We start from the raw sequence: 26,218 nt of genomic DNA on the forward strand, positions 1-26,218 counted from the left end.
ACTACATATCACCACAGCATACAGATGTAAGAAACATTCGTACGTTGTGTATTTATTTTTTAAAGTTTGACTGCTCCCCCATTCAAATGAGACAGATTTTTTGACCTATACTGCAGCCAGCCACCAGGGGGCAGTCACACTGGTGAAAGCCTCACCTTCAACCGAGGGAACTTCTCCCTTGTATTCACCTGTTAAGGGTGCGTTCACTGTCCCTGCCCGCACTTTGTCAACAGGTAAACAGAACAAACACGCAGCATTTATCAGTTTGTGATCTGTTAAATGGAAAATTGAACTGAGATGAGTTTCCAAAAGGACCACTGCCTCAAAAGGACTTTTTGAAACATGGTTGGTTATATTTGTAGTGATGGCGAGATGAAGCTTCTTGAAGCATTGAGGCTTTCCATCCAATTGGTTAACTCATGAGCCGAAGCTTCATGGTGCTCCATTTGCTCTACTGCAGCATCAAGTGGACAATAAATGTAAAATAAGCGCAGTGATTATAATGACACCATCCCTTTAGTGTGTGAAGCTTTGAATTGAATAAGTGAATGATGTTTGTGATGCCAACACATAAATAATGAACTTCTTAATATGATGTCTCTCTTTATGATACAATGGCCGGGTCAAAAGGGAAAGTGGAAACAAATTGGGGATAAGGTTGTGACTGTGCGCTGCCCTTTATATTTCGAATCGCGCACCAAACCCGCAAACCGGTTCCTGAATCAGTCACGTGGTACAGGCGGCTTGCGAGGCTTCGAACATCATCATTTTCGGCCCCTCCCCTCAATGAAGCAAGCCTCGATACGCTCTTCGTGGAAACGCCCCCTCAAATACTCGCCACACGCTTCGAAGCTTTGGCACATCTCTAACATCACTATATATCTGTACCCGTCTCATGTGACTTCTATAGACTGTTTAATTCGTAAAACGTAGCTAGCTCAACATTGAGCATGAATGAACTCATCTAGCTTGCTAGTAACCTAACTCTAGCTAGCTTAACAAAACCAGCATGTTGTTGATTTTCGATGAAAATAGCCATACATTTTGTGTAATGAACAACCTTGAGGTGGACATCTGCTCAATGTAGACATTAAAGTAAGCACTTTGTTTCAGTGGTGATACAGGCAGCTGTCAGACACTATCGTTAATTCAAGATCAGTAATAGCAAGCAGGTTGTGAATGCAAATTTGCTTATTGACTTAGCCTGTGAAGTTTCACTTTTTGCTTTGATAACCCACTCATTGTATCTTATCACGCTTGCAAAAAGTTTTTTTTACTAAAAAAGAAAAAAACAACTCTACACAAATATGGAGATGATATGGCACAAAATATGTCTTTTGTATTAGCCACGCAGCATTGAAATGTTGTAGCTGGTCAGGGTTTTGGAAAATTTGACTACTTTGTCAACTGTGTAACACATTTTGCAAAGACTGATAATGTTTTACTTGCAAAGTAGACATTTGCAACTGTGACTATTTATCTTGTCTATATTCTGGTAAGTGTACTCAGTTATTTATTTGTTTGTTGAAAATATATGTATAGCTTTTATAAACATAGAAAATACAGACTTAAAAGCACTATGAGGAGTTTTTAAGTGGTTAAGAAACAGACTGAAACTGATACTGATGCCTCTTTATGACCATCAAAAGCAAACAAGACCATCCACAAATACACTGATAGCTTCTCTGTTGTCATTTTAATGTCTGACACCGCTTTGAGGGGGTAGGTGTCAGATCAGATGATTGACATCTCACTTTAGAAACACCCCATGGCAAATTATCACACCGTGTGATACATTGTATGTTAAACACAACAGGACAAGGTTATTGTCTGAAGATTCAAATTTTGCATGTACAGGATAATAGATAAGTATCATGTTGTCCACAAGGGGGTGCCAGAATTGATACCAACCGAAATTTCCTCACAGCAGCTTTAACAAAAAATAGCAAAAAAAATAAATAAAAGCCTACCCCCACCATTTCTATTACAATAGCAGCCTTTTAACGCATCAAACCCTTATCTTAAGCAGTTCTTATTAGGAGGAAAAAAAAAGAAAAAACAAAGGCACACACTCACAGCAGGATGGTGCAGTTAAGACAGAATATTAATCTTTGCCACGAAGAAAATTTAGCAAAGGGTCCCAAATCTTATTGAACACACTTCCCCTGTCTTTGTTGTGGAATCTCAGTCTCTCAAGATGCAGAGTGTTCGCTATTTCTCCTAGTCACAGATCAAAGGTGGGCACACCATATGTATGTCACTTTGGATCAGAGCGTCTGCTAAATGCAATTGTAACATTGTAACATTGTAACCATCTTCCACACTCTTAGTATTAGTTTTGCTGCAACCACCATTCCAAACAAAACAGCTTTCTTTTCATACTTATTAGCAAAAGATAAGGAGCTTGCAGATGCAAGGATGGCCACCAGTGGGTCAGGTTTCCAACATTTTCCAAATGCCTTAGACAAACAACAAAAGATGTTTTTCCAATACATTGATAGTTTACTACATCACCAGATTGAGTGTGTTAAATTACCTATTGAGGATTGGCATCTATTACAGAGAAGAGAAAAACTCAGTGATTTTAGCCAACCATTGTAGAAGATAAGTGTTTTATTATTATTTATTGTAGTAATTTGTTATTCTACAGCTCAAATATGTCTTGGCTTAATATATTATCAATAAGTGTTTGTGTTAAATACCCACCCTGCATTCGGGAGTGAGATCACTACAAGAGGGTCCACATTTAACACAAACTACAACAAAATGCAGATTTTCTTACTTATACACTACATTCACTCATCAAACATGTGCCACTGAGCGCCAAACAAAATACATTATCCCTTATTTGGTACTGGAAAAGTTGGAAAACCTAGTCCAGATAAGTGACAAGGAAAATTTTAACTTATCCACTGAAAGGCTTATAAAATAAAGAATAGTCATTTTACACAGATGCCAACTGTACGAAACACAACAGTTGGATATTCAGTAAGTTGGTATCAAAATGTTTGCATAGGAAATTAAATGGTTTTCAAATATGTCCTGTCACATAAAAATAGGGTGTCGCTAACTAAATGATCTCCAAATGTACCTCCTACTTCATGATTTTATTTGAATCTCTGTGAAAAGGGGAACAACAGGGGGAGCCATTGCTTTCTTTATTGAAGCAATTTTCCTGACAATTGTTGCAGCAGCCCTTCTTTACTGTAGCATCTTTCTAATTCACAATCCTTTAGAGGGACCCACCTCCACATCTCCCTCTTTCTCTCTCTCTCCCTCCCTCTCCCTCTCTCTCTCTCTCTGGAAGAGGAGAGCAAGTGAGTGCAGTTTGAGTTGTGTGCTGTGCGCGGTGCCAGCCAGAGGTGTGTTTTCGGCTCCACTCTGTGTATCTCTGGGTAGCAGCACCCCAGCATGCAGCCAGCCTGAGTGCCATGTCCAACAGCTGTGTTGGCAAAGGGTTTCAGCTCATCTGAAGGAAAGCAAGGAGCATCCTGCTTTGAGGAGGACAGAAGATAAGAGAAGACTGACCAGTTGCAGGGAGAGGGGGGATATAACTGACAGCCCCCCCTGATTCCCCTGCATCACTAAACAGAGCAAAACGGAAGGCTTTGGAGTATTCAATTTTTTCTTTCGTTTTATATTTTCTTATTCCTCATCGCGGTGCTGGGAGGTGCTTCATCTTTTCATATAGTCTCTCTCTCTGTCATCTGCCTCCTCATTTATTTCTCCATCTACCTGGTGTATAATTTTCTCTATCTATGAGTGAGAGGAGAGGGAAAGTAGGGAGTTTCGTTTTAATTTTTGTCCTTTCTTTCCTCCTCTCCACTCTTCCATCCCTTTCATCAACTCGTATACCTGTCAGTCCCTGCAAACCGCTGTCATCGGTTCATTATTCCCCACCCTAACGCCTTTTTTTTCTGTTCCTAAAGTCTGATGTGATATGAACTTGGATGAATTTTCTTCAAAGACAACTAAAAAACTCCTCATGAATGACTTTTTTTCCCCCTTTTCCTTCTCTTTTTGGTCCCTCCACACCCATTTTCTTTGCATCACACTCTTGCGGGATTCTTAAATGTTACTCTAGGTAGGTTAACTATCGTTTAGTGTCTGTCTCTCTGTCTGTCTGTGTGTATTGTGTGTGCTTTACGTATACATAAAACACACATTAACACACACATGCACTCGCACACTAAACTATGCCTAAAATAATGATGTACAGTGATTCGATATTGGTCTGGTCTCGCACGGTTTTCGCACCCTCCTGCTCATCTGTTCTCCTCATCAAGTCCACCCATTTTTGATTGTTGTCTTTGAGAAACCTTTTTTGCTGTCCACGTCATGAACCCCTTTTCCACTTCATAAAGATCAAATTGTTCCACACAAAGAAAGAAAGAGAAATTAGGTTAAAGGAAAAATAAACACATTTCTAGGCAACTTTGGAGTCAATTTAATTTTTATTTTGATCAGTAAAGTTGGGTATATGTTTTTCTACATTAAATTAAATTATTTTTATATTCTTTACTAAGTTGCAATCAAAGTTTGGATCCAATGGCCAAGTCATTAAGAGTGTTTCCCATTTCATGCTTGATTTATTGCTCACTCTGGTTCTGCTAGTCCATCAGCAGCCATTACTTCTTTTACAGCCTCTCTGCCCCTCCTCATACAACCCTCCCAACACACCAACATACAACCCCAAAACCCAAATCCACACACACTTATCACACATATACTGTTACATTTGAACCCCTGTTTTCTGTGTGTTTCAGTTTTCCCTTGATTTTGGTTTTCATCCATTATTTCTGGCCATTCTTCATCCCTTCTCCCCCTTCACTCGTCTTCATTTTCATCCTCAATCAGGAAAGAGAGACCTATTGGCTGTAGTTGGATGTTAAACAGTGGATTAAGAGAGTAATGCTTTGCAGTGGATTTGAGGTGTTATAGACAGTGTGCAGGTTGCAGATAGACAGACTGAAAGACAGAACTTAAGACCTCATCCCATCATTTCCCCTTTCTTCTCCAGTCACATTCTCCTTCTATCTTAACGCTGTGTTTGATGCTTGTCTTCACTTTTCTCGGCCACACCTTTTTGTGAGCACTGCTTTACGGCGTTAACACTGCTAGACTGTAAGTTTTTAGTCTATCTATTCATGGACGTCTGCCTGAAATAGACTTTGCACTCAGCTTTAAGGTGAAACACTACACCCAGTGGCATATAGGCCCACATACAAACCACTTTAGCCTGCTTTGTCCCTCTGTCTTACGAACTGACAAAGTGGCTTTATACATTCCTCTTTCTTGATTGTTCTGAGAGCGGGATGTCACCGTGAAGGAATATGAAGGACCACCCGTTCTGCTCTGTCTTTGCTTTTGTGTCTCAACTCTGCTCCTCTGTAAAACATCTCCACTACAGTCTATAAATTATGTGTTACAGAAAAGAGTTAATTAGGTGAGTAGTGAATTGATAAAGCACCCACTTCCTCCTCGCAACTTGAGTGTATGCACATGCATGAACCGTGTGTGTGCACTTTATATGTGCATGTGCTGTGCATTTGAGTGTCTGCATGGTCTTGATGGAGATGTATTCAGCATGAACTTTCATCTGCAGGTTCTCTGTGAAGGGTATTTTTAAAATTTCCTCCCCATTTGCTTATGCTGTTCAGCCTTTCCTTCACCCTGCTGAGACTAATTGATTGTTTATCAGGCCATGCCTTTGATCGTTATCCATTTACTCTATATTTGTTTCTGTGTCTCTAAGAATTTTGCACATAGCAACCTCTCAATGTGGTGAATTTGAGCAAGAGAGATTTCTCATGGCAAGGAGTGTTTCTGTTGTATAACCGACACCAGCCTAAAGTGAATGAAGTTTAGTCTCACCATCAGCTTACATCAGTTGACTCTCTCAATGAGTCAAGTGCAGTGTGCAGCTGCATGCATTCAGATGCACTTTAGTCCTCTCCCTCTCCTTTTTGTGCATTTTAGTTGGTTAAGGTTTGTCAACCAATGCTTTGCTACTACCCTCCACCCTCCTCCACTCTCATGGCATTTCTTGTTTATTCCGACTCGATGGAAATGCAAGAGATCTCTGAAAACATATCAAAGATCTAATGCGCCTTATACACCATCTTCACAGTAACAAGCTCTCCAGCATGACCGTATTGAGTAAACTGTACACTATGCTGTGTATCTCAAAATGCATTACATATTTACCAAGTAATTTAATGCTGTGTTGGAGTTCCATGACTAAGAATATAAGTTATCAATCAAGTTACAAGAAAAATAATTAGAACCATGGCAGAAAGGACAAAATATTAAAGATGTACACATAAAATGAAGTTCTTTAAGCACTTGTGCATTGAAAGAAGATTTCAATCAGAGTAGTTTCTTATTTATCTTAAGCCTGTGCTAAAATCTCGTGTGTCAAGATCTGACTCTAAAACTAAAATTAACTTCAAGATGTTCTGATGTCACCAAGTGTTTGAAAGACATGCAATAATACAGTTAGCCAAAAGTTCAGTAAGTACCTCGCAGTGTTCAACTCAGCTCTGTTCTGACAGCTGAGCCATCAGTGTTTTTTTGGTATGCCATTCTTAGGTGAGTTTTACAGGAATAACACAAGGAGAAAAAAAAGTTGTTGTTTTTTTTTTATTCCAAAAGTATCTATTTTATTACTTTACTAAAGAAAGCATTATCTATGGTTACTGGGAGTAACATGTTTGGCTTCTCTAACTTCCATGTAAACACGCATTATAACTCTAGTATGACTTTGATACACAGGACTGTGCTCTTCATTTTCAAATCCCACATAGGGAGCCGTCACAGTGACCCAACTCTCTTGACCCTGAGGTCCAACTTTCTGTGGTGATAGCAAGGCTCTGTGCTTTAGCAAGTTTGTTTTTAATACCTATGTGTCGTTTCATAGAGGTAAGGATTTACTTACTACTGGTGCAGAACAGTGCGCAAGAGGGTTCTTTGTAACGTGGATCTAGCGCTTCACAAGGTGATAAAAACCAACACCTCCAACCACCAAAAACAGCTTAAAAATCCTTGGCAATGAACCCCAACTACCACTCTTTTTGTGTTTTAGTGTCTCTCTAAACCCTCGTGATATTTATGGTAAAAGGTGATTGGTGATTCTGGCACCAGATATTGCTGAGTGATATAAACACTTCCAACAAGACTGCACATGCGTAGCCATTTGAGTAGACGACACATGGAAAACAATGTTTGCAGACAGTCTTATTTTTTTTACAGTTTACCGCACTACAGATTTGAAACCTGGTGATGCTTTCTCATATTGCTGCCAGACCTAACCGCTCGCCGTGCTAGAGTAACTTTCCCCCAACAACAGCTCATTGTGATTGGACATTTACTCACAAGGAGGATTTTCCTGATTTCAGCGCGTTGACTAACTAGTACACACAAACAGAGCTAATACGGAGAGAAAAATTGGAGCCATGGGAGCTAGTTATACGCAAAACCTAAAATTCTTAAATCCACATACGCATATTAGATCGTGGATGCTGCCAATGGGGTCAATATTACATTGAGAATGGTAGCATCCCTAGTGTTTAAAGATACTAGACACCACAAATGAAAAAATTAGGTGCTTTGGTGGCCGCTTTTCCTTCTTAAAAATTCTCCATTAACTCCATTAAGTTGTTCCTCCATTAACAGAGTGAAAGTACGGGCCACTGCTCTCAAAGTTTCAAGTAGATTTTAACCAAGTGCCTTAAAGCCCAAACAGTCTAAATGATTCAGAACTTCTTCCTTAAGAGTGGTGGGCCGCTGATACACTGTGAGCACACAGTGGTTTCAATTTAAAGGCTAAAATAGACATGCTCACCTCGTGGGTTCAGGTTAATGAAGGATTTATGTTTTAAAGAGAAGTCGTTACAACTGTTACAGTTTTTGAGATCTTAAACTGCTGGACAGTAACATATACTGAATTTAAATGTTGTCGTACATAGAGTGAATTCTGAAGTTGTACTCATCAGGGAGAAAATGTAAGCTGAACAGAAAATGCCTGTTTGTGAAATCTAGAAAACAAGTGCTTTGATTTGGATCTTGACACAAAGTAAAGTAGTATACACATTTGCATCAAAATCTTTACTTCTGGAAATTGACTTTCTGGAGCAACTCACACAGAATAACATAACTCAAAAATTTAAAAACCTGTTGATTTAAAAAAAAAAGAAGAATATACTGCACAATCCCGCATGAGTCAAACTATCTGTTTCATTTTAATGTTATTCTGAAAGTGAGAGATCATTTTACTTTGAAGGATTCAGAGAGAAAGATGGATTTTTGTAATAAAAAAATTGTTGAATGAATAATTCATTACCCTGCCAGACAAGATTAAAACTGTCCACATGCAGATATCCCCACACAATTTTACTGAAGCTCAATCTTGTATGTCTACACACCGACCTCTTTGAAATCCTCAGAAAAACACAAATATATCCTGTGACAGATATATTCCTGTGAGTATACGCCTGTTCAAACGACACCTTTCAACTCGCAAGACTGAGCATACATTATTCAATTAAAAATATCAGAGAGAGAGAGACATCCATTACAGTAACAGAAAGGTCAAGATGGCATTTAAAATAGTTTTTTCAATGAACAGTCGACTTTGAAGAAGTCTAAATGATCAATCTGCTTTGAAGTATTTTGGTATCTTTCAAGAATAGAATACTGAAGTGATCAATTATCTAAACAGATACTGATTAGCTTTCTGTAGATGGATTTAACAACAAATTGCTCCTAATAGAAAGATAAAGTGCAACTCTAAGATAAGGATAAAGTCTGGAAGTTTTCCTCTGTGAAACTGTGAAATCCCTTGATTCTTCAAGTCTTAAGTCCATCATTATACAACCAAAGTATTATTCATCCTAGATTTGATTTTAATATTTCAAAGAATGTTACTGTTTGTTTTTCAGTGTTAACCCTTTTCACCCAGCTTGACTATCCATTTAGGTAAAAACAAATAATTAAATACACAAATAAATATGCTGTCACATGGGAAACCTTTTGAAATCATTAACTAAATTGTTATAATCTTAGAAATCTCATCCACAGCTTTCACAGATTAGCTACATTTGTATTGCTCAAACTAAATTACCCATCAGGATGTCGTTACGACCCACAAATCAGTGCTCTGTGGCCCCTTTAGAGACAGGAACCATAGTTTGAGAAACACTGGATGAAATTGAACATCAAACAAAGGTGATGTAAGCAGCTCCTAAGAGGGAAGTAGCACACTTTTATTACTAGGCAACAACTTCTAGCACATTCAGATTGCAGTGAAAGGGGGCATGTAGACACAGCGGCTTGACTGAGTTAAGCCTTGACCTCTGAGGCAGTTGACTCGTGTGTACACACTGGCTCTCAGCCTTCACCAACAACACATCCATCCACAGCCGCACTCGGCCATCTGACTTTGTTTTTCGCTTCTTTTCCCGCAGACTGAGGAAGAGGAGTGCGCAGAGCGGGCCAGCAAACTCATGATCATGACCGGCTAAAGCAAGCCAAAGGGAGGAGTGAGAGAACGCAGAAGAAGAAGAAGGCAGGGAGGGAAGAAAAGGAGTGTGTAGACACACACACATACACTGCTGCTCATCCTTATCTCCACGGCAACTGAATTCACACACTTGCAGACTTCTGGGAGGGGACCTCAACGTGCAAGCGTTGGAGGAAGAAGAGGAAAGAGGAGAGGATGGAAAAAGACAAATGAAAGACTCTCCCTTATCACCCGCCTGTCATCTTTTAGTTTCTTTTGGTAATTCGACATGCTCGCTTACATTCTGAGTTGATGCTCAACTTTTTTAAATTCCTCTAACTCAATCTCAGTCATCATTTTACCAGATTAATCCTTTTTGGCCTCAGATTATTTTTTAAGCAATCCACAGCCCTCACCAAAAACTTTGTCTTCATGATTCACTTTGAGAATCTGAATGACTGATTTTGTACCTTTTCTAAGACTTTAAATCAGTGGTCGTATCAAGGCTCGAGCAACGCCCACCTTCATCCCACTCAACCCAAAAGTACGCTCACCCTCTCTCTGCTGCAAGACCCCACTCTAGTCTTCTCAGTGCGACTTCATCTGTCTACCATCCCTTCATCCGAGGCTATGAGAGGAGGAGTCGAATCCCAGATCACTCCATCATGCCAGTTCTGAAGAGCAGAGAGGAGATCCGGGCTGGCAATGTTCAAGGTAGGCCAGTGAGAAAGTAAACAAGTTGTGTTTGTGTGTCTGGGAGAATTGACAAGAGCTTTCCTCTGAAAAACCCTCATCGTGATTATTTGCTGACATTAACTCAGCTTAAAAAATGTGGTTCCAACTTGAGACTACTTTTTTTAGTTAAATAATCAGTCATATGATGTTTAAAATGCCAGCAAATATTTGAAAATGCCTTTCATAGATGTCTAGAGTCCAAGTTGATGAGATTAGCATTTCTAGTTTTGTCCAATCAGCTTCAAGATATTTTACTAAAGTAACACTTTGAAGAATTTTTTACTTTTCATGAAGTCGCCACAGCTGAATTTAAAGCTGTAACCCACCATTTAACATCATTCACTGTTTAAGTTACTACCAAAACTGCCCTATCCTTTGAATGTGAATGTCCTTAATTGGTTAACGTAAGCACATCAATTGACGTCATTCGGGGTATCTTCATGATGAATATCAGAGGTAGAAATAATGGATGTAAACTAATCCACAGATGTTTCCCGTTTGATATTAGATAACACAGCATTGTGCAGTTTGTGATGACCATCTGGTGCCTCTTGAGATAATAGCCTGAAGGATTTGTCTCATAGTTAAATTGGGGGATCACTGTGCTTGATCTCATGAAGAGTTCACTGGGCTGTACAATCCTGTGACAATGATCCTGCACATCACTTTACAGTGATATACTGTCTCCCAGCAGAAGAGAAATCTTTAAGAATCAGTACGTGAATTATTTAACATTGACTTATTCAAGATCGGGGGAGCCAGAGCAGCCGCAGCCGTCTTGGATGCCGCCATATTTAAAGCTTTTGTAAATAGTTTGTACAACACAGTGCAGCATTTGCACTAACATTTGTTTATACATGCAGAAGTCTATAGCCATTCCTGATTTGTTTTCATTTGCTAGCAAGAATGAAGATATGAGAAGGATGAGAGGGAAAAAAATGTAGCGCTCAAGACAAATTGTCCTTTTTTTGGTCACACATTGTTCCTCTGCTTTTGTGAGGGAGGCCGGTGTTGAGATAAGGGATAACAAGGCAGCAGCTTCAATAAGCCCATCAAAAACCCTGCGTTGTGCCGCTTCACAAGGGAAAACAGGTCGAGACAATAGTAACCGTATAAAACATGAGAGTGGGGAAGCCAAAGCCTATTTTATTGCTGAGCTCGTGCTCCTTTGAGCAGCCGCTCAGGAGTTGGACAGATAAAAGGCCCATTTAAAAGTTGGAGGGGCGTGTAAAGATAATGGGGAGACTTGTCTGAAGAGGTAGTGTGACAAGGTGTACAAGAGTGAAGATAAAATAGAGCCAGCTTAAAAAAGGAGAATCAAACATGAAGTTCATGAGCACAGAAAGGTCCTTTAGGCCAAAAGAAATGCATATTCAAACTTCACTGTCATTGAATGTGTGGGAAAAAATTTTGCAACAGAAAATGTGCAAAATCCTGCATTCTGCTTTCAGTGGAGTTAGTCCAGATTTGATCTCTTGGTGGCATTGAGGATTAGATTCTTGGCTGGATTGTTTTCAGCTTTGTGAGAGACTAGTTAATGCTCACCACATTTGCATCCACTGACTCACGACCTGATGGAGCGATCTAATTATGATGCAACTCCTTGTTGAAGTGTGACTAAGAGGAGGTGTGTGACAGCTAGTTACGTCCCTCCCTCACAACACTACAGCTTCAGCACTGTCACACACCGACCATATTCTTCCCCTCACACACATATGCTGCACAGACTCTGCGCTCTGCAGCTCCCCAAATCCCTCGCCACAATATTTCAATCAAAACTTCATCTTCTGTCTCAACAGTTGCCTATTGGCTGACACTGCAGGCTTGAAATGGCTGCATGTGAACTGTGTTCCTAGGGTAGATTTCTTCTCTGTAAAAAGGCGTGCTGAGGGAGCAGGCTTCGGGTTGAGGCGTGGCAGACGGGGGAAAAGACAGACAGGCAGAGATCCAGGCGCAGGCGGTAAATGCAGAGGGGGCGTCATGGACAGTGTATGAAAGAGGCAGCTTTGTAGACAGATGTACTTCTGAGTGTATAAGCAACAAGGCCAAGGAGAAGTGTGTTGTTGCAGCGCCGTGATGCTGCATGTATTTGAAGAGTGGGTTCGGTAGAGGGGGATTACTGGATCAGAGTGTTAGCTCTCTTGTCAGGCGGGCAGTATGGCCCCTGTTTTGATCAGTGGACCATGAACAAAGTGGAGACTGTGAAGTGCTGTGAATATATGGGCATCAAGAAGTTGATGCTGGGACTTGCAGACAGCAGGCTCAGTCAGTTTTGGATACGTGCCTCATGTGAGCAGCTTTACAAATGTTGATTGAGTCGTTGATGGATTACAGGTGCTGAGCAGCCTGGTGTTTATTGTTTACTCAGAGCCGCACACAGAAGAATGGAGAGAGGAGCAAAGTATTCACATAATGCCTCAGAAGTACCGCCATCATCTTGCATTTTCAGATTTGTTCAAGTAGCGATTCTTGCAGCACAGGCTAAAAAAAAAAGAAGGATACATTTTTACTCAGTTGCCAACTTTCAAAACTAAATCTCACTCACTCTAAAGGCTGAAACCTGCTTCTCTGGACTGCATGTAGGTGTAGGGCACAGGGGTGGTTCACTTGGCCATTACTTTGTAAAAACAACTTGTTAAATATGATCCACGTTATTTCTGTTTTCAAACCTGCCTCTCAACAGGAGGTGGATGAACAAATCGGCTCTCTGCATAAATCGTTGATATTAGATTGACGTGTGTGTGTGTCAGCTCTTCTGTGATGCACATAGCAACCATCGCTGCAAAGACTGTCAGAGATATTTACATGTATCCTTGAAGCACTTAACTAGAGCTTAATGTGACAGGCACGCAGTACATCTTACCTTTATGAAGACTTTAGCTCTTGCATATAAAGATTTGATGGTGTCTTTTTAAGTTATAGAGAGATTTCCATTATTTGTCCATCATTTAATATATACAGAAGCATTTTCTCACCAGTGTGAGCAATGTTGTTCAATGACACCACAAAATACAGTCTTTTTAAAAATTTCCTCCACTTGAAACTTGAAACTGACTTTCATCTATTCACATTTGTTTTTACTAGAGGAGTGTTGACACCTTCCTCTCCTGGATGTCTCCTTAAAGCTAGGGTTGGTAGTCACGGAAAACTAGCATGAATTTGAATGTAACGTTTCCTCAGGACTCCGTCTAACACCCCCACCTCCCCTCAGAGCTCCTCCCAAATGACACCCCCACTCACATGCTCGAGCGCAGCTGATTCGCAACCATCGTGACTGATTCAAAACTGGTCCTCAGCGCATCGTTTGTGTTTCGCACTATGTCAACTCATGTCTCACTCAGCGGTAAGAAAACACCAAAACATTATCATAGTGAAAGTAAAAAACACAAACAAACATGAAATGTTCGTGCAGGAGGCGGGCAGAACAGCGGTGATTTGATTGGTTTCATAATTTTGCTCCTGATGGCTGGTTTGGTTTGGTGTTTTCCCAGGTTTACTCCGGCTGTAGATAGCGGCTTTTTTTCACTCTTTTTTAAGAACACATTATGTATTGATTGCCGTCGGGACATAGAGATCATTTTAACCAGTATAACAAAAAGTGTATCTCAATCTGACTACCAACCATGCAAGCTAGCTTGATACTATACAAATGTAAAAGTCATCCATTGTCAGCAGAAAAAAAAACTGAAACTTGCAGTGCAAAAGAGAGTGGACATCAAAGTACAGAGAACAAGAGATGTCTATAGCATATTCAAAGTTTTCACCCTTATATTGTAACAGATTGCATATGTTTAGCAATAACTTAAGCTAAAGATTCCTCATAACCTCACACTGTTTTTTCTTGCATACACCAAAGCCTGCAATGTGATTGGTCAATACACCTTAGACTACAAATTACTACAAACAGAAACCAGAACACTTCCCTTATCCTTTGAACACATACATTATTATGTAGATTCTTTAAATAGAGATTAATGAACTGCAAGCTAAGCAAACGATAAAACATTTTATAAACTCCTTTTTTACTCAGTAAGTGGCCTCCCTATCCCCCTCCAATAACCACAGGTAATTTGTGCCCTCTCATTTGAATTTATGGACTGAAGACCTGCCAATCATCTACTGAAGGGGTGAGGCAGTGGTAAAACCCACAAAACACTGGTATGGGAAATAGAAAGAAATATCTAACAAACACAGCAAGCAGTGTTGGCCATGGTAGGAAGCCTGCTCCACGATTTCTCCATTAGAAAGAGGAAATGTGCTTCAACCCCCTCTCAAAGCTCTTTTTTTTCCTGTTTTATGTAGAAAAACCTTGTTTAACTTAATATTAATGTGAACAGAGTATTCTACACACACTCAAAAATGTGTCTTCAGGGGAACTTTAAACTGTGATGTAAAATTTATGTTGCCCCATTCAGTCACACTATAGCTGAGCGGAATTTGCATTTCACAAAGTCAGCAACAAGTCACACCTGAATACTTGATTTTTGCATCCATTTCAGAGTGCTCTTCTTTCCAGGTGGTTTGGTAATGTGGTTACTTAACACGGCTCATAGAGTCTCTATTTTACACAGACAAAGAGAATAGCCTAATTTACTGAGAAAAACAGAACAGGCTGGAGGTCAGATGTTGTGCTTGTGTCTTACACTGTAAACTTGAAAACAAGCAGATGGTTGCAGATTAACTGTTAATTGTCCCTCAGGTTAAAATGGTAGTTGCAGTCTAAACAGACAGTATTTACATCACTGGAAACTGGGCGTTAATGCCATGGAGACGGAAACTGAAGATGCCTATTCTACCTCTCCTCTTCTAAACCTAGCCATGTGTGACTGTGAGAGACGGAGGAAGAGCTAAGAATAGAGAAAAGGGGGCCCAGCGCTGTGACGCCGCCTCTACTCAAACTGCTCAGCTTCTCTGTTTCTGAAGTCAGCAGGCGCTCAAACAGTTTTCTCTGATATGTGTTTGTGCAGGCTCTGCTCAGACTGAACACAGTACAAACTGTAGCTGTTGCTTTATAAGAGATTTTCTCACCGCAGTATTAGATCTGTATTTCACCCTGTATGTGTTCACTAATAACATGATCAAAACGTCTGAGCTGCCACATCCAGATATTTAATCAGAAACTGTCACTTTTCATAAGCTGCCTGAGAGAAGCCGTTTGAAGCTCATTCATTGACAGAGACAGAGAATTTGATTTCATATACTGTTTTCAGATGGGTGGAAGATTCTGATTGAAAAACAGACAAGATCTACGGGCAGAGATGAGAGGAACTGATGCAGGGTTTGATATCTGAACAAGACAGAGTAACATTTGATGATCATGTCCTTTTGAAAGGTTCTTGAGAAACAGACATAAAGACTCAGGGAATCAAGTCAGGCAGATGGCTTTGCTAAGAGGGTATGATAAGATGGTGATTATATTTTCAGTGAGGGAGAGGGGCACGATGAAGGAAGAAGAGGAACAAATACATTTGATTGGATCAGGAGAAAGTGGCTTAGTATGATACTGCATGTCATCAGACTCAAGGAATAGGAAATCTTGACAGATTCAGATTTTATTAACGACTAATTCATTCATGTAAACAGCCATGAACCAGTAATTATACTACCAATTAAGTAGACTGTATTGCTTTTAATTACATATCATCTCCTAAGGAAACCACTAAAAGCTCTAATGCTACAGTCTGATTTCGTGGCACTGCTTTGATGGGCTGTATTTTAATATTTGAGTGCTAGTAGCAGGTGGCTTCTGTTTGACATCTCTAGTGATTTTGTTTGCTAACCGGCTCCAATGAACCTTCCTCCCTAAGACCTTCAGTAAAGAGGCAATATCAATTAATCAGCGCTGAATTGAGACTAGGAATGAATTTGAAGAGCAGACATCTGCGACATGAAGTTACAACACAACTTTATACACTGAGGAGGGAAGAGCTGCAGTTGTCAGTTATTTATGTATTTTTCTTACAAAGCAGAGAAACAGGTGATCAGTGAGACGGAGGCGATGCCGAAAGGTAGAGCAAACCTCTGAGGGGGCTAAATTGGAAGGTGAGGAAAGAGAAAAAGAGGACACGTAATCATGTGTCTGGGACTCTGCTGCAACATTTAGGCCCAAGTGGAGGGGAGTGTGTGGGCTGATATTACTGAGATTGTGTAGGACTGGATCTGTGCGATTGCATCTTGAAATAATATTTCAGGTTCATGTGGGATGAAGAGCTGGGATGATAAGAAAATAAATTTGCAACTATCTTGATGAGGGTTGAAGGCAATTTTCAAGCAGAAATGCCTATTATCCCCACTGTAGTTCCTGCTTGTCTGTCACACCTGGTATTAGAAGGATGACTCAAACTAAGCAGTGCAAAGTTCTTAAAGCACAAACTATAAGCTGCAAAACAAGGCAAGTGTACAGAAAAGGCTTTACATTCATTATTTAAAAAGCCATGCCCTTCTGAAGAGTTAAAGACGTCGTTACGCCTGCATGTGTCAAGGATCTTAATAACAGCACTCAAACAGAGTTGTAGTGGTGTATTATAATGTATTATTTCTCACAGATAGCATCTAAATCTGAAAGTAATAACTGTGGTTGAGCTCAATCTTGATGCATAGTTCTGACAAATTGAAGAGCTGGAACTGAATCCCTTATGAATCAAAGCCATAAAGAATTTCATGAGAAAGGTAGGAAGTGGAGGACGCAATCAGTCATAAGTCTCATAAGATCAGCAATCGTAAGATCACAAATCCTGAGAGTGACTCGTTATTTCTTTCAGCTTGAAACCTCCTTAAGATAAAGCGGTTTATTGGGAATCAATGAATCCACTTACATTTAAATAAAGGCTCTAAATCAGATATAATCTTGTATAGTTTCGAAGAATGAGATGGCGGTCAGGGGGTTCTGGTTAATAATCGGACAGACTTGACAGAGAACAGAGAACAAGGACCTGCCGCTGTGTAGGGACTTCAGAATGTATAAAACATGGATTTAGTCTTGGTGATGTCACCCATTGGTTTCTTAAGAAGGGTTTTGAGGCCAATTGCTAGCAAGTACCAAATTGGAAATGCTGACTCAACTTTACCTTTGGTCAGCCTAGAAACAGATTAAGAGGTGGAGCTGAGGCGGGCAGTAAGCTTCCTAGCAAACACATTGTGCCTGCTTGGAAGTCAACCAGCCATGCCCCTGATTATGCAAATATATGCAGAATTCTTAGTCCTATTATCTGCAAAACAGATGAGTTGTAAAAAAAAAAAAAAAACATCCCCTGTGCATAAAGAAATAAGATACTAACCATTTTCTTACAAGGTAAAAGTGGCAACATGAGTGTTGATGGGGAATCCTTTGGTTTCCAGTGGATGACTGACGAACTGCAATCTTTAGCTCTTGTTTATGAAGGTGTATGTTGATGGATTATTATTGTGAATCACATTTGTTGTTAATTATCTCCGTTCCTTTATTGTAATAGAAAAACAACCTCCAAAAGAAAACACATAGGGCAAAAAACATTACAATTTAGGAAACAGTGAAGAGTTGTGTTGTTATGTGTTCACCTTTTTTAACCTTCGTGAAGTAGCACTGGGTCACACGCTGAAGGTTATTTAAGGCACAACTGAACATCTGCTGTTTTGGTTCAAAGGTACAGAGCTCACGCTGTGCAGAAAGAGGAATGTTAAAGTGGAATATAAATAGAAAGAAAGGTGTGGTAGATGTTAATAATTTATGCTAGCAAGTGAGCAAGTCACATTACCTGTCACACCTTGTAAACAGAGGTGCAGATTAGAATGGAGCTTCTTATGCTCTGCTCACTGAGGAGAGGAGAGGAGAGGAGAGGAGAAAAACAATTTACTTTCTGATTTAGAGTTCAGATTTATGAATATGCAGCGCCTCAAAAGTGCATCAGGTTGCATGGCCCTGTTTGATTAGAAGTGTTCTGTAATTCAAGCTTAGGGATGGATTGAAATTAATTAAATTTCTTGCTTTTCAATTTAGCCATGCTCTCTTAGTAGGACATAAAGTCTGATACACGTGCCCATTGTCGTTTCTTGGTTGGTGACCCACAGATAGAGGGGTTTGAGGTGACTTAATGGTAACAAGATCGTTTAGATTTACTTAGAATAATTGTGCAGCCAAGGAATATGATTTGAGTAACATTTCAATCAATTTAATTCATGACTTGGCAACAAGGGGCTTGGTTGCGAACAGTGCAGCTACAGGTGGTAGGAGGCCCCAAAATACAAGATCTCGAGTAGGAATACTAGACTGTATAAAATATGGATGTAGTATCCGAGACGTCTCCCATCTGTTTCTGAAGAGCTGTTTTGAGACCAATCAGCGGTGACAGCCATATTGCTTTTGTCGAGCCTTTGTGACTTAAAGAGGCGGAGACTCGTAATCTCAATATCTTCGAAATTGCCGCGTTAGGAAAAAATTCACCCCCCTCACAGTGAGAGCACATCGAGAATGAGCTATCCAGACTACACTCGTCTTTTGTACCAGGCTATAAATATGTTTATTTCTGCTGTAAAGATCGTCTTTTATCGTGTGTATGTGACTTCCGGTACTTCCGGAGCCAGCCTCAAGCGGATCTTTGATGAACTGCAGCTTTTAACACTTCTGCATTGGACGTATATTTTTAGACCAGAGGTTGCCGCTTGGTAGGAATGCACCAACTCCACTTATTAGGTCCCAATACCGATACCGATACCAATACCTGGGCTTTGGTATCTGCCGATACCGATACGAAACCGAACCTATCCCAGTATTGATTTAACAATCTCTATTCCTTAATGTGAGGATAAAACTAAGAATCATAGTTTTGGCAACTTCAGGCTTTCTGACTTTGTAAACCAAAATAAATGAATATTTTTAAACTGACAGTATCATTATTCCAGAGTTGGTGAGTTAATCTTCATAACCAACAGATACTACAATTCAACTTTAAACCTTAGCAGTGGATAAGAGGAATTAAATATTCTGTATAAAAAAAACTGCCTCAAATGAGAAAATAAAAAATATGTCAATGTAGTGTTTCCCACAGAAGTACAGTGTACCTGTGGCAAGGAGGAGAGCTATTAAAATCATTGAATACATTATTACTCTGCCTCGCTGTTTCCCTTTTCTGTGTGCGATATTATGACAATATTAATCAGCAGCACATTTTATAAAGACGTCCAAATCACACAACTCGCGTTTCTGTAATCTTTCACTTGATGCTGCCATCACAACAGGAGAGCTGCGTGTGAACGAGGCACGTTCATGACGAAGCCTTGCGTAACGATCCAAAACTAACATAGTGCAGAAGGACATCGACAGAAACCAGCTGCACATAACTTTAGAAACAGCGTAATGACAAGGTTTATATTTAACATGAAACGTCGCTCTGTAATCAATGCATTCGTGATCTTATGTGAATAAAAGAACAGTAAGAAAATAAATGAAAATGCTCTGTGATTGTACGTTGGCAGTCGGAAATATAACTTTGGCACCCTGCCCCGGTAACATACACATCAAAATTAGAATCACGACACAAAATAATACAAACGAGCTGACATGTTCAGGTAGGCTGGGGTTCTGGCAAAGCAGTGTCAGAAACATTATTTACGTGATGGTGAACTCTACCTGGGTTCCAAGTGCTAAACCAGAAGGTGGAATCCCTTTATTTTAAGGATCTGGAACAATTAAATCCAAAAACTCAGTTTTTCACACTTTGAATCCATTTCTAGGATATTTCTTCCTTCTTTGCAGTAGGCTACAGCTGACGTAAACTTCCTCCTTTGGACTTCCATTATATTTTTCAGCGAACGGCCATCCGTTGAAACATTAGCACTGCACATGTTGCAAGTTTCTGGCGGAGTTGTTAGCAAAAGAAGCGCGACATGTACCTAAACTGCAGAGCCTCTGTAGTTATCTTCCATCATGCTCCACCGGGCAAAATGCACAGACCGACTGTTGCTGATGACGTAAGAGACGCACATGGCTGCTGTAAACACAGAAAAGCATAGAGCTGAGATAAATAAATCTGCCATATGGATCGGCACTATATATCGGCCCCTTGTCACCGATATCCGATCTAGCTTTTTGAGTCAATATCTATGAATCGATATCCGATCCCAGGATCGGATCGGTGCATCCCTAATCTCGAGGTAGTTTGAGGCCTTAAATCAGACAAAGACAAAACAGCCAAAGTGAATATTTAAAGACTAGATGTTCTTTCATTACAGCTTGTCATTCTAATTTTTGGGGCCATAGGCTTGCTATCAAAACCCCCGTCGAGCTGCTGCTGTTGAATGCTCAGATATTGCCAGCAGTGAAGTAGTATATAAAATTGTGAACGTGGATAGGAAACTCCAGTATCATTATCAGCTTTCAGAAGGAAACCACTGAAAATAGATTCCTGTCCGAGGCTGAAGAAAGGTCTGTGAGGGGCTCTTTATAGAATGGGCTGCTTCAGATAAAAACATATCAGGGTGAGTTATTATGTCCTTTAGAAAAGAGGAAAAAACAGGCAAGTAACCAATAGTGCCTTGCTTTGACTCCTGTGACATACTGTTAAGCCTTGGCTTAACTCTACATGCTCTGTGTAGAAATGAAATGGTGTTGGTCCAGCCCCCTCTGAGGCTGTGTGAACCCCTGTGTTGCTGCCGAGAGGGACATGTCACTTTGCTGCTAAATTAAGTCCAGAGCAGCATATATAACCTCGCAGGAATAAATGGCTTCAATGAGGTAATGAAGACTTCAGGGGATAGATGGATCCTTCCTCACCACTGCTTTTTTTTCTTTGCTCATGCTGTGTGTATGTGTGTGCTCTGCATCTCGGTCAGTTTATTTGCCTCTGATGAAGAGGCCATATAGTGTTATTTAGAGAGCTGAGGCAGCCTCAATAAGACAGCAGAGATCTGTAGAGCGTCTCATTATAAGTGCAATTAGCAGCCAGAAGAGTCTTGACCAGACTAAAGTGCACTTAATGAAACACCCAAGACTCTCTTCAATAAGTGATTTTTTTAAGGTATTTTTTTTTCTCTCTTTAAGACAGCAGCAAGGTGGCAGAAAAGTCAATAAAGTATTGTTTTGGAAGATTAAAGCCTACATTACATGCTATCATGATACACACTGTTTGTTACTTTCCCTTATGCCCTTGAGGCTACATTTCCCTGATTATTATTCTCTTTTCTCACAGAACCTCACATTCAGCTTAATACTACACCCTTGAAGCATCCAAAAGAATCAGCATGATTTTAGAGATGAAGTCAATAGAACCGGAAAAAAAAACACAAACATCTAACCTTGAACCACAGATTGTCTGTGGAGCCAAAGCCTTACAAAGTAACCACTTTGTTTAATTGTCTATGCTCATGTTAACAGGTTAGAGCAGCCACACAGCCTGTGTGAACAGTATTGCTCATTTGCAGCTCACATGCTGCTGCAACGTTGCTCATCTTATTAAGAGGAATCTTGCATATTTTCTCCACAAGCATACGATGTGCTCGCCAAAAATAGACAATGAGTATGATCTGTTCATAATCATATAATGATAAATCTTTCACTTTGATGTCTGTATCAGTAGAATGTATCGCAGCGTGTCCCCGTCGTTAGAACTACATTTGTATTCATAAAACACATTAATGAGCCTTACTGTTGTAGTAAATGACATGTACCTTCCATTAAATAGGCACGATAGTTTAGTCTGTATCTATCTCAATATAATTGTCCTGAAACTACTCATAAGGCTGCTAAATGTGTTAATCCACTGAAAATAGTCCTCAACGAATGCTCTATTTACTCATGTTGCTGAAAACTTAAGGGCCCGGCTGCTTTAGGATTTTGAGCACTTGTACATACGCGCCATTTTTAAACTCTTCAGTAGGAACAAATGGGCTCAGTGATGAGAGCCTCTAAAAATTGGAAAGTGCTAAGAGAAGCAGGCAGGCTGTGTTCAGACTGACTTTAGCCCTGTGTGATAAAAAGAAGCCCTCTTAATCATCTGAATGAGGACTGTTCAGGGACGCAGCTCAGTGCCAACATGCAGTACTCCAACCAAAAAAATCTGTTAAAATGTATGAACTTTTGGCTCAAGTTTTGCTGGACTGCACAGTAACGCCATCCTGTGAAGGGTGAAATCATGGCCACTGTTATTTTCTTATGTTGTAAAATCCAGCCTATTACATGGCTGTCAAGTGCTGTGTTCCTTCTGAGCCTTCAAGCTTATGGATCTGTTATTCAGATCTGTCTTTACTCATCATATTTCTGGTCTTTTAACCACAGTTAATAATACACCACTGTTGCACACTATATGTTATTATAACGCTATTTTTGTCTAAAGCTTCCTTTCAAATTGTTGCTTCAGCCTTCTTTCAGAATTTGTTGAAAAAAACAAAAAAGTGCTGTCACTGACTAAACAAAGCCAGCCTTATCTTTGCACTTTATCTCTGTTATTGCACTTGATGCCAAAACAGGTTTTAATGGTTGTACTATATTTGTTACTCCCTGGTGACTACGGCACTTCACACTGCAGAATCAGTATGTTTTACATCAGACATTGAACTCAGAGTGACACTTGACTGAGTGAAAGTGAATTGAATAATTACAGGGGATGTAAATAGAGCTTGTGTTGGCTCCCACTTTCTCTGCAGGAGAGTCATTATAGCTGCATGACGTCTGATTACCTGACTGAACCCAGCCATGTCACTCAGCTCTGACTGACACATCACAATGATGATTCATAAAAAAACTACTCCAGCTTTTTGCTGCGATGATTCAAAGCAGCTTTCATTGGAGCAGTGGTCACACACTCCTCTGTACTATTCTGATTCCGTTTGAAATAAGAGGTCTTTTAAAGCAACTGTGAGAGGAAGTCTTAGACCAGGAAGAGATAGACTCTTCATGTTACATAAATTTTTGCCACACCTGCAGATTTAACAGGATATCTTGCTTAAACCTTGAGTATACAGTCCTTTATGAAGTTAAAACTGCTGTTGGTAGTCGTGATAAAAACATCAGTTCGGAGAGAGATTTCGAATGTCAACACTACCCCCCCCCTCTCTGCTGTCGTAACCCCGGCCACAAAAGATCGTTGTGCGTATTCTATGAGGAAGTAGTGACTTCCCAGCTAATCAGGGCGACGTAGCAGGGTTGCCACTCCACCAATCAGGATGGAGGATTGGTGATTAGCTATGATTGGTCCGTCATAACAGGAACGAGGGGAATAATAACATTGCTTTATACAAAGGCATTGGAAAACAGATTTCGCAATAGTCTCAAATTACTTCACTTACTGATGAGTACCGATGGGTATTATGACCTTTTCTCCAAACCTAGCAGAAAAAAAATCAAGTTTTTAACACCATTCCTACCAACAGCAGCTTTAACCAAAAATAAATGCCATTGTCTGAGCTCTTATTTATCGAATTCAATTGAATTGAAATCTAAATACCCTCCTCTTACTTTGTTTATGTATCTGCTTTTTGGTTACTGAGGTGTTCTGGTTTAGTTTAGTTTGAAAGGGCTTTTTTCTGTGCATAAAAGTAGAAGCTATTCTTTAGTTAAAATGCCTTTTTTAAATGCATTGAAACACATCATGATTTGTTATTAATAAATCATGTCTGATGCAGCGGGTGTTTCAGCAGAGATGACAAAAGTACCACTCTTACCTATAACCGACCACCCACTGTATGTAAATGTGCTCCTTAATAGATATGCCTGTCAGCTTAAGTTGCCCACAATGCCTTTCAAATGCTATACAGTGCCGCACACAACCTGGAGTCTCCGGGGATGTAGTAGAGCCTGATAATGATGGCCTACGTGTGATTTAAATAGCCTGGCAGCTTCAGTTTTACCGTCTCGGGCTGCTGCAGAATATATACTCCACGGTCTGTAACACCCCGCAGCACTCGGGGAAAAACAGCTGACCATTAAAAACAGCACACATTCATTACTGCCAGGGAGAGCTGATCAAGACGTACAGTTCACGGTCCGATTGATCGTGCAAAATCTTTATTGGCAGATTTGGAGTCCACGGGTGTGAGTGTGTGCAGCTAAGCGTCTAAAGTAGCTCTGGTTATTCTATTGGTGGTTCCTGCCATTTGACAGACTTCTCTGATCAATGCTCTTTGTAAATGTTAAGTCTGATATGACTGATGCCTCCGTCCTATTGGCATGATGAAGCTGATCCCAGTGTTCTGTACATGAACACTTTATGTGTGTGGTGGTATATCTGTGGGTGTGACGAGGGGGGTTTGTAAGGGCACACTCGTGTATTCATACTGGAAAAACAGTAGCTTTATATGCATCAAGAGGGCTCAGGTGGTGTCTGACCCAAACAACGCTTGACCTCATGTGCACATGTTCAAACCATGGACTTGTTGTTCATGCATAAGTGTGTTTATCCTACCATTGTGTGGAAGGTTATGAGGTTTGGGGTAAATTACAGGATACAAGCATTGCACAGATAGAGGTGTTTGTGTAGGCACTCATCTATGCTTTACATGCATTGCGTATGTAATTGTAATAGCTTTGTAAGTGCTGTAATGGGCAATGAGGAGCACACGAATCATGTGTCATCTCAGAGATGTTGACGCAGTCTCAAGATGCTTTACTTATGCTGTTAGTGCGATTAAGTCTTGACACTTTATTTAAATGTTATTGAATGTGGAGCACTAATGACAATATAGACGAGGGTTTGATTGATCCAGATGTTGTAGCAGCTCCTGTGCTCAGTCCGTCTATTCAATGCTCCCTTCATTGTGTTATGTCTGTTTATTTGCCTGTAGCCCTTTTGGAGATTCATTTTTAATGCAAGGTACGCTAAAAGGTGGAGGAGTGGATCATTTCTATCTGCAGCAGTGCATTAACTTACCTCAAGCGTGTGAATGTGTAGAGTGTGTGTGTGTGTGGGTGTTTGTGCGCACGTTTGTGCGAAGGCTCCTTGCTGTTTATTTCGTGTTACAAGCTGTTTTATTTTTGTCGGAGAGAGTCGGCACAGTAATATGCGCCCGCTTAGATGAAAGTAAATTGTGTCTTATTAGGAGAGGGCACACACTGCATGTAGTGTGTTGGATGAATTAGTGCGAGCTGTGTGTATCTTCCCGTCCATCATGGTGTTATGCGGAGGCTTATTTGAATTGTTACTATGGAAACCGAGCACTGTCGCCATACAGAAACACATATCCGAGTGGGTCTCTGTCTCCCTCTGCTCCCTCGTTTACTGTCACACTTCTTATTTTCAAAGATATTCTTCCAATAGCCTACCTGCGGTGCAACCTCTCAGCAGATTCATCAGCAGTTTCCATCCTTGTTTTTCCTCAACAGGCTGTGGAGTCTGATCCTTATTTTACACTTAGCTTACTTTTCCCCTTTTCTTTCTGCAGATTTCTCAAACCTCCTCCCCACCCTTGACTCTTCTTTTATCATCCTGTGCTAATCATGTCCTCTTTTCATCTCTCTTACTTCAGCTGCGTTGCGCTTGCACACCTCCTTCCCTCTCCCTCCCTCCATTTGGTTTCTTCTTGCTGTTCCTTACACCACCTCCATCTCTTTTGTGTATGTCTCTATTTATTCTCTCCCTCGCCCCACTCTTCTCTCTCCTCTTCTTTTCTCTTTGCTGCCTTCCTCCCACTCATTTCCTCCTCCTCCTCTCTCTCTCTCTCTCTCTCTCTCTTTTTTTTTTTTCTCTCTCTTGGCTCCACTGTGGCGCCCCCGTGGAGAATTCAGCTCTTTTACAATTAGCATGTGCACCTGCAATTAAGCCTGACAAACCTCTGCTAATTAGACCCTTTAGACAAACTTTCATGTGGAGATTGCACCCCCTCCTCTTCTTTTTTTACTTTAACACTCTGTCCAGTGTCTTCTTTTCGTGTTGCTCTTTTGCTGACTCTACTACTGTCAGATTTCACTTCTCTTCACAACTTCTCTATTTTTCCTTTTTTTTTCTTTGAACTTTTTGAAGTTGACTGGATGAGCTCCACAACCCACGAGGTGCTATGCTGTGATAAATAAAAGATTAG

General features: G+C 40.3%; 1 protein-coding gene across 1 annotated transcript in view; it reads left to right on the top strand.

Moving 5' to 3' along the window:
• The first annotated feature begins 9,280 nt into the window (after positions 1 to 9,280).
• The window catches only part of grin2bb (glutamate receptor, ionotropic, N-methyl D-aspartate 2B, genome duplicate b), a 105,647-nt gene continuing 88,709 nt past the window's right edge, over positions 9,281 to 26,218 (top strand). The window contains 2 exon segments of the mRNA XM_034688991.1: positions 9,281 to 9,369; positions 9,465 to 10,213. Of these exon segments, the coding sequence (XP_034544882.1) occupies positions 10,205 to 10,213 (9 nt within the window). The 5' untranslated portion in view covers positions 9,281 to 9,369; positions 9,465 to 10,204.

Source organism: Notolabrus celidotus, chromosome 7, assembly GCF_009762535.1.
Source record: "Notolabrus celidotus isolate fNotCel1 chromosome 7, fNotCel1.pri, whole genome shotgun sequence".
Lineage (NCBI taxonomy): Eukaryota > Metazoa > Chordata > Actinopteri > Labriformes > Labridae > Notolabrus > Notolabrus celidotus.